Genomic DNA, 9796 nt, shown 5'->3' with positions numbered 1-9796 from the left:
ATACTCCTAGTTGCAAATAAGATTTCGCTGACTTGTAAATTGAAGTCCTTATTTGAGACAATTTTTACTTAAGGTCTTTTGATAAAATGGTTTTACTTCAAGCCCTTATTTGAAATTTACCCTTATCTTATTATACTTGGAAGAAGAATAATATTTGCCATCGTAAGTTAGGGTTTGTTTGTTTAAAAGAAAACTATTATAGAAATTATTTTTCAATTTTTTGGTATTTAGATGAAAAAAAATAATCGAATCGTGGATAAAGTTTTTCACTGATTGAAAACTAATTGTTTGACTTGAATATTTTCATAAAAATATTTTTTTTTACCATGGAATTTTCAGTACAATAAAAGGACCCTCGTTTCAAATAATTTACCTTTTTTGAGCTCCGTAAGTGGGCTCAATTATTGAGAAAGAGTGCGCTGTGATTGCCTTGGAATTTTGAAGTGTTCGATGGGTCCAATAGAAATAATCCAAGAAAAGTACCAAAATAGGCTTAAACATTTTATATTGATACAAATTTAGTCCTAAACTTTTTAATTTGACCATTTTAGTCCTAAACCTTTTTACATTAGTACCAATTCAATCTCGGCTAATTTAAGTCGGAAATTCTTTGACGTGGTCGTTAACGGTCTTATGTGGCGCAATGTGGACAAATTTTATAATTTTTTAAATATTTTTTTCAAATTTTTAAATTATTATTATTATTAATTTTTTCTCCTTACCCCTTGGTCGGCGAGGTCGCCGGCCACGGGTTAGTTGGGGCGAGGGACCCCGTGCCCTTGCCAGCCACTGGCGAGGGTCGTCACGCCTTTGCCGGCCACAGGCAAGGGCGTTGACCCCCGCCCAAATCCAGGTGAGGGCCGAAACCCTTGATCGTTGGCTGGCGAGGCCTTTGCGCCCTCATCGGCCACAGGCGAGGGTGCGACAGCCCTTGCTTGTAGTGGGCGAGGGTACAGCGGCCCTCTTCCAGATCCAGGCGAGGGCGCGGCCCTCCGCGGTTTCAAGCCTCGTAGCTATCAGCAAAGGGAGCGGTGGTGGTCAAGGCTCGTGTCGGCAAGATGCGACCGCTCGCGGAAGAAAGCGTGCGTGAGTGCAGGCGGGAGAGAGAGAGAGAGAGAGAGAGGGTACCGTTGAGCTTGATTGAGAGAAGAAGGGAGAGACACTTCACAGCTGGAGGAGATGAGACGCCTCGCCGCCACGCCCTCGCTTGGATCGGGCGAGGGCCACCGCACCCTCGCCGCCACGAGTGAGGGCTGCCGCACCCTCGCCTGTGGCCGACGAAGGCGCAGAGGCCCTCGCCGGCCAACGGGCAAGGGTTTTGACCCTCGCTTGGATCGGGGCGGGGGCCAACGCCCTCACTTGTGGCCGGCGAGGGCACGGCGGCCCTTGCCAGTGGCCGGCAAGGGCGCGGGGCCCCTCGCCCCGACCAGCTTGTGGCCGGTGATGGTCGGCCAGCCGGCCGGCAACCTCGCCGGCCAAGGGTAAGGAGAAAAAAGAAGAAGAGAAAATAAGGAAAAAAAGAAAATAATAATTTAAAAAATCTGAAAAAAATTATAAAAAATTATAAAATTTGTCTACGTGGCGCCACATAAGACCGCTGGCGGCATTTTCCGACTTAAATTAGCCGGATAGACTAAATTGGTACCAATGTAAAAATGTTTAGGACTAAATTGGTCTAATTAAAAAGTTTATGACTAAATTGGTACCAATACAAAAAGTTTAGGACTATTTTGGTACTTTTCCCAAATATTCCCGCAAGTTAGACAGGGCAAATGATTTTGGTGTTGGATCATGAATATGTATACTTGGATTATATCGAAGTTGAATGACCATTGCCTTGCTTTGATTAAAAAATCTAATGGCCATAGGAAAGTGATGGACAATTGTTTTTAATTGGTTATTTCTTTCCGTATACTATTTTCCATGAGCAAGGGAAAATTTACTGAGAATTAAAACTTAATTGGATTGCGTATGAGTTAAGTCCACTCGAGTTTTGCATAGGTTGCAAAACTTTTATTACATAAAGATGGAATTGTTTTGAGTTAAAATGGTTCAATTTAAATTGAATCCAATATGACCCAACAATTTGATAAGTCTATATAAAGGTTGTACGATCATCAATTTTACTGGAAAAACACAAGATAAATTGAAGAGACTATCAATCCTAAAAGGGCAGAGAGAAGCATAATCGATACTTAATCACAATAGACATCGTGTGGTGTAGCCCAAATATTTTAAAGATTTAGTCCTAATTTAGATAATGATGGGGTGCTTCATTTTTTATTGCTTTTATCCTTCCTAAAGGACTATAATTTTCAACGAGATTGCCAATCGAGAACCTGAAATCCTAAAAGAAAACAGAAATCTAAATGAGCTCAAGCTACTAATGAGCTAATCCCGTTTATCTACTTTTCAAAGGCTAATATTGATCAATTGGAACAAAATTAAGTCGTCACAAGGTATTTTTTAGCTTGGGAGAAAGATAAGTTTTCACTACGGTAAAAAAATCTATGATTCTGTCCTTATTTGGAATATTTGATATCATAGTGAAATGAAATAGTATGTTATTTTTGGACACTTGGATTTATTACTCCTAGATAGGACGCTAAGACCACAACCAATTATAGTTGAAATTTCTTTTTGATTCTTGAAATTTACCATAACAGGACTTTATTCCTATTTTTTGTGCACAAATAGAATCTCGCATTGGACGTTTCACTATTCCCTAGCTAATTGCTCTTTTTTTTTTTTTGTGTAAAAAATCATCAAAAAACCTAAATTATATCACTGTGACATATTTATCATGAATTTTTTTTTATCATGATATAAAAAAATCCAAATTATGCCCATCATAACACATTTATCTAAAATTTTTCTTGTGACATGAAAAAATCTCAAACTTATACTTGTGTGACATATCTATCCTCCATCAAGATTTTGTCATATAATTTTTTAGCTAAAACAACATGGTTTATATTTCATTTAAATCACATGGGCGCCATGTCAATACCGTCTGTTTTTAGCATCCATATATGTAGATTTCTTAGAGGATAAGTGTATCACGCAAGTATAAGTTTGAGGTTTTTGGTATCATAAAAAAAGTTTAAAGTAAATATATTATAGTGAGCATAGTTTGGAGTTTTTGATGACTTTTTTTTTTCTTTTCCTTTTTGTCAAGAGGTACCCTCATGATAGCTGTTAAATTAAGAGGCACCTATCACGAATCGAGATCTTGAAATTACTCAGGATCTAATCGAGTCATAAGATTCGGTCGAGTGTCTTAAATTGGTATTTCAAGATAATGACGAGTTTGGCCAATAATACTGTGAAATAAGAACGTCCAGTGAGATTATTATAAAATATGAGCTTAAAGAAAGAGAATTCTAAATAAACAAGAGAGGCCCAGCCCAGTATACTTCCTCAGCCCAAATAAGCTTCAATAGTCTTCTTCTTCCTCTTGCTGCTTCATCTTAAATAGAAGAAAGCCAAAAGAGAAAGCAGAGCCTTGAGGAACCGAGAGAAAAAAAGGGAGAGGGAAATCGCTGTGGTTGGTTGGAAAATATTAATTAATGCCGGAATACGCCTCCTGCATGTGATTGGTAAGCGTTTCCTCGTCGTTTTTTTCCTCTTGCATGTTAGTTCTTGTTCGAGGATAATGTCGTAGCCCCAGCTGTGTTGGCTTCGCCGGTGACGCTTCGGCCGAGATGCGTCGCTTAGATCTCAAATAGATACTAAGAAACTAAGAATCAATAACTTAGCAGATGCAATTTGTCAAGCTCTTGGAATAGAACCCAAACATTGAGTCTAGTGGAGGAATAATATTTCAGGTCAGTCACATTACCGAAAGAAGAAGGAACCAGTCAAGTGAGCTGCTTTTCGCTCTGCTCTAAGTCAAGCCTGGAGGTTTCGCGTCTCATTATGAATGTTACTGGGAAGCTGGTTACCCAGGAGAGAAACCGAAGGGTAAGCTTTGCCAAGTTGCCTAAAGACGGCAAGATTGAAAGGTTGAGATTATTATTGTAAAGGCTCAACCATCGAAGAAATTTCAAATTCCCTTGCTCTGGTTGGATGGAACCTGTAGGTTCATTATGGAGTGGGAAGTGCACTTGGTGGAGTGACCTAAGACAGTGAAAATGGCTGGGAGCTAGAAGCATGATGATTGTCTTGAAGCCTTGGGAATTTATGGCCTTTTTTCTCTTTTTGTCTGGATGTTGATTTTCTCAGGACCAAGGGGAATGCTTAAAGACTTTCCCTTGATCTAATTTTCCTATTTGGCAATGGAAATGGATCAACAAGCATCAACTTTTGTGGATCACATGGTTGTTGATGCTATCTGGCATGATGAAAAGGTTGACTGTTGCCAACAAATGGTTCTTTCTTGACATTGCATATTGCCTGTTGCCTTTCTTCTAAGATATGCAGCGCATTCAAGATTTGAGATTGATTTAACCCAATTACTTGGTAAGGTTGCGCAACATATCTCATTGTCTCGCTATGCCTTGAGTTGAATGGTTGTTACTTCATTTTACCCCCCGCACTCTCCATTGACACGGTTTTCTGAAACTACGATCTTACAAAGTTGGGTTTTATTTGAGATTGATCGAGGGCAGGGTCAAACGTTGGTATACTATGGTTTCCTATTTTAATTTCACAATACTCTGAGCTCTCAAAAATATGTTTACTTTTTTCCAGATAAAAGTACATGAGAGAATTGTTCCGACATGTTTTGCGCAAGGCAATATATTCTCTGTTTTCGAAAACAGAAAAGATGGTTTGTGGTGAGCTAAAACATGACTGAGTTTTATTTGTATTTGACGATGGAACGAGGCCCAGGGAAAATGAACTAGCATGATTTAAATCCCTCAAGATTTTGGAGGGCATCGTTTCGTCTGCCTCCAGGCTCTTGAAGTATAAGGTAGTAACAGAACAGAACTTGCATTTCTTTCTGAGATAAAGCATTGTACCATAGAATCTGCCCTCAAGATAAAATGATGATCAGATCTTCCTATTTAAGCACTTTCAAGTTCAAAGCTCTATTGAAAATAAAGTCTGGATTTCCTCTAGTGCCATATTTCTTTTGGAGCAATCAAAAGCAACTGAACTTCTAATACGTACCCACGCCATAACAACATGCAGATAGCACTCGGAATAGGAGCTGATTGAACAAACTGTTATGTAATAGCGTGGTACTAAGTTACACGAAATATAACGTTGGAATATTGGCCCACATTGCTTGACAAGGGGTTTTTTTTTATGCTTTTTATATTCTTGTGTTGTCCATGCATTTATTAGCTTAAATTTTTGGATTGGATTTTTTAACGTGGTGGTATTAGAGCTTGTGCTATTTCTTTCACATGTATGTTTGCAGGAATGGGGGCGTTGATATCATCCCATATGGCTCGATAATATCTAACAAACATGGTTCATGGCTGCAACTAGAACATTTAGTTTCTGATTGAATGCACTCTGAAAAGATGGGTGATTGAAACTTTTCTGCATGTAAGAGGATTTTATATTTACCACAAATCCACCATGAACCTTATAAAAGGACTAAAAAAGGACAAGATCTCAGAGACCAAATAAAAATATTCGGTTGCGACTTTACATGGACCCTCTGCTTTCAAGATGATAACGCTAGATACATAAGCAACTTTACAATGATACGAAATTCATATTTTATAACTCTAACTAGACATGGATACATAGCTTTCGCTGCGACGATACTAGTATGATTATTAATAGATGCAGAAACAGTTTGGAATATCTCCAGTTCAGCTGTTCTCTCCAGAAATGAAACTAGATGCCGGGAAGTTCAGGTTTTGCTCCTTCCAAAAGAAAAGGCTGTTCTATACTTGGGCATGAACGACTTGTAGTCCTCATCCTCATGTTGGTAGCCTAAACACGTACCCTTGTTTCCGGTCAAAATATTTCTCCTAAATGCAAGTACAGTTAACAGAAGAGTGATTGAAACAATAAATTAGAAAAAGCTTGAAACTTAATTGATCAGTATAAACGACAGTGTTTTTTTATTAAAGACCAGACCTTCTTGCATGTGGTTGACAGAGCAAAATCGTTTATCAGACGATATCTTCTACAAAGTGATCCAGTGTACGGCTTGGATTTGTTGCATCTCTCACAGGATCAGTGGGCTTCTGTGATTTTTGAACTCCATCAAAAATGGTTGAACGAGCTGATAGGGCGTGAGAAATCATTTTCATTGACGGCCTGAGTTGGGGATTATCAGATATGCAAGCGATTGCAAGCTTTAGGATGGTCAGAAGTTCATCCTCAATGCCTGGCATGGGCGTTGGCAGGCGTGAATCCAATATATTCTTCAAAACTACTGAGATCTCCATGCCGACCGGAGCTAATAGAGATGAAAAACTATCACCCGGATGTCTTCCTTTGATCACCTCGATGGCTACTATTCCAAAGCTATACACATCGCATTTCTCTGTCACCTTCATTGTGTAAGCAAGCTCTGCACAAAGAAGGAGATATATGTGTTAGCACAAATACATCATTTTAGCTAAACCGTTGGATCAAGAGTCGATTTTAGAAATTAACCTGGAGCTATGTAACCATATGTGCCGACGACTGCACTCCAGTTTGATGTGTCCAACTTAAGAAGCTTAGCCGTGCCAAAGTCAGAAACATGCGCCACATACTCCGAATCAAGCAGAATGTTGTTACTCGAAATATCTCGATGAACGATTGAAGAAATACAATCATGGTGCATATAGGATAGAGCATGAGCCACCCCTTTTACTATGTTCACCCTCTTGTTCCAATCCAACTCCATGGCTTCTTCTTCATTGCTCAAGATTGTAGACAAGCTTCCTCTGTCAAAGTACTCATACACCAAGAATGAGTGTTGTGGATGCGAACAAAAGCCCTCTAGTTTCACAATATTGCGGTGTCGAATTTCTGTCAATGCCTTAATCTCATTCAAAAATTCCTTTTGATCTGTTTGCCCACTATCAGCTGTTTGATAGAGCTTCTTTACAGCTACTATATCACCTGATCTTAATTTGGCCTTGAAGACACTTCCATAGCCTCCCCTTCCAATACAGAAAATCTCATCAAAAGCCCCAGTGGATTCTATGATGTCTTCATATAAGATCATTCCACCGTACTTTGATAGAGAAAAGACTTTAGTTGTCTTGCTTGATAGGTCCGCTTTTGGATGGAACTTCTTTCTAAGGAAAATGAAGAATATTCCAAAGAAAATAAACAACACTACTCCTAGCAGAGAAAACGCAATAAGAATAACCTTGCCTCCCGTTGAAGAGTTTTCCCTATCCACCACTGCTTGATTACATGGCTTAAGTCCTCCAACATTTCCACACAATCCGCTGTTGCCTTCAAACGCTTCTTTTGTTGCATTTTGGAATGCGGTGGTGTTGGGGATGGGACCCTCAAACTTGTTGTGAGAGATGTCCACCTCCATCAAACCTCGCATATCCTTGAAAGTCTCGTATATAAGGCCAGAAAGATTATTGTGTGAAAGGTTGAGTTTCACTAGGCTTTCCAGCTTGTTGAATTGAGCTGGGATCTCACCGCTTAACAAGTTATGACTCAAGTCTAGCTCGGATAAATGAGTTAGCATCCCTAATTGGCCTGGAATATCTTGGCTCAACTGGTTGTTGCTCAGATCCAGGTGGATTAATTTTGAAGAAAACCCGATAGTCTGCGGGATAGACATGCTTAATCTATTCCTTGACAAATCCAATTTTTGAAGACCAGGTAGCAACACAATATCTGGACTTATTCGGTCAGAAAGTTGGTTCCTACTTAAATTCAAATTCACCAAAGAAGTCAATTTTCCGAATTCTTTCGGAAGCTCACCAACTAAGCTGTTGAAGGAAAGATCAATTGCACCCTAGTTGAGTTGCGTTTCCAATCTCTGGAGGCAAGCTACCAGTGATGTTATTTCCCGCAATTCTTAGATCCCTTAAACGCATGCAACTTCCCCAGTTTGTTGAGATTTCTCCATAGAACTTGTTGAAACTCATGTCAATAAAGGTTAGGTTGGGGTAGACACCGAAGGTCTCGGATATGTTTCCAGTGAGCTGGTTTTCCTCAAAGCGTGCTCTGACTAAGCTTGTGCAATTTCTCAAGCTTATAGGGATAGAACCAGTTAAGTTGTTGTCACTCACCGTAAGGTTTTGGAGCAACCCATTTTGGCATAGATTCTCTGGTAAGAAGCCGCTTAAGTGGTTGGTATCCAATTGCAACACCTCCAAGTTCACTAGATCCCCTAAGGATCTAGGAATTGAACCAAAAAGGTGATTGTCACGGAGAAACAAAGATGTTAGGTAGGTCAAGTTACCCAAAGAAGAAGGAATTGGGCCGGTGAGCTGATTTGTACTTAGCTCTAAGTCAAGCATAGCGTGGAGATTTCCCATTTCATTAGGAATGTGACCGGAAAGGTTATTACCGTAGAGATAAAGAGAGGTAAGCTCCATCAAATTGCCTAATGTTGGTGGGATTGAACCCATAAGATTATTATCATTAAGGCTCAACTCATTAAGACGATTCAAATTCCCTAGCTCCAGTGGGATGGAACCAGTAAGCTCATTAGCAAATAGGTTCAGCTTTGTCAATTTGGTTAAGTTCCCCAAAGTGGAAGGAATTGGTCCTGTTAGGAAGTTGTTGTCCATGTGGAGCACTTCCAAATTTGTCATATTTCCCATTTCAGGAGGAATAGAACCAGAAAGGGAGTTGTTGTAGACATACAGTATAGCCAATTTGCTCAAATTACCTAATGAGGAAGGTATGGGTCCATTCAATTGGTTCGAATATAGCGCAACCTCATTGAGCAAATGCAATTGTCCGATTTCTTGGGGAATGGATCCATTTAACTCATTGGAAACTAAGTGCATGACCTTGAGTTTCGTTAGATGGCCGATCTCCGGGGGTATATTCCCCATGAACCGATTGATAGAGAGGTCAAGATAGGTGAGATTGCTCAAGAGACCGATTTGAGGCGGAATATGGCCAGAGAGACTATTTATACCCAGGTCCATGTATGTTAGATGAGACAAAGATGAGAATGGGAATTTGTCGAGCGTACCTTCAACATAAGCACTGGTGAGATTTATCCCGATTATGCTCCCTGCCTGATTGCAAGAGATGCCATACCAAGCACACGGACTCATGGTCGAGTTGGAACTGGTGGCATGATGAGGAGAGGGAGTCCACGAAGAGAGGGAAGTAACCGAATGGTTACTAAGACTGGACTTCCACTTGAGGAGGGCTTGGGCTTCTACAAGGGGAAGCATGAGCAGGAAGTGGAATGACAAATGTAGTGAAAAGGGCAAGGGCAGCCACAAGGCTCATGACTTTTGTGAATTCTAATGAAGGATCCATCAATTCTTCTCCTTCTTCTCTTTTGTCTCTAGTAAGTTGGTTTTTGTCTTCCTGAGGCAACGGGTGATGCTTAAATAGGCTGCGAAAACTCACCTTCTTATCATTTTCCATGGTAATGGGAATGCAATAAAACAATAGCCAACCAAAGAAGACTAGGAAAAGGCACATCGATATTGCTTCGCACGCCATAGGAATAGACATCTGAGAGTTGACTGGGATGAATTTTTGGTTCCTTGAAGACTTCGGAATTTTTACTTTTGTACTTTTCGTAGGGCCAATTTCCCACAAAAAAAAAAAAAAAGGTCTTAAACTTTAGATCTAGTCTCAAATTTGTTTGAATTTTTTTTTTTGTATTTTAAAAAATCCTAAACTTTAGGTCTAGTTCCAAATCTACACAAACTTTTTTTTTTGCCTCAGAAAAAAT

The 9796-nt window shown here is 39.8% G+C and overlaps 2 protein-coding genes across 2 annotated transcripts; both read right to left on the bottom strand.

Annotated features, from left to right (window-relative positions):
• Window positions 1-5598: 5598 nt before the first annotated feature.
• LOC104451189 (MDIS1-interacting receptor like kinase 2) lies at window positions 5599-9393 on the bottom strand. Its single transcript, XM_039315299.1, has 3 exons — window positions 6568-9393; window positions 6043-6481; window positions 5599-5933 (listed from the first exon to the last, which is right to left on the bottom strand). Exons 1-2 carry the CDS (start codon window positions 7703-7705, stop codon window positions 6078-6080), a joined length of 1542 nt encoding a protein of 513 aa, XP_039171233.1. The 5' UTR covers window positions 7706-9393; the 3' UTR covers window positions 5599-5933; window positions 6043-6077.
• Window positions 7872-9161, bottom strand: LOC120294246 (MDIS1-interacting receptor like kinase 2-like). Its single transcript, XM_039314235.1, has one exon. The coding sequence runs from the start codon at window positions 9159-9161 to the stop codon at window positions 7872-7874; it is 1290 nt and encodes a 429-aa protein (XP_039170169.1).
• Window positions 9394-9796: the final 403 nt, after the last annotated feature.

This window comes from Eucalyptus grandis, chromosome 6, assembly GCF_016545825.1.
Source record: "Eucalyptus grandis isolate ANBG69807.140 chromosome 6, ASM1654582v1, whole genome shotgun sequence".
In the NCBI taxonomy this organism is placed as follows: domain Eukaryota; kingdom Viridiplantae; phylum Streptophyta; class Magnoliopsida; order Myrtales; family Myrtaceae; genus Eucalyptus; species Eucalyptus grandis.
Note: the sequence above shows the minus strand (reverse complement) of the source record. Positions and strands in the feature narration are given on the sequence as shown.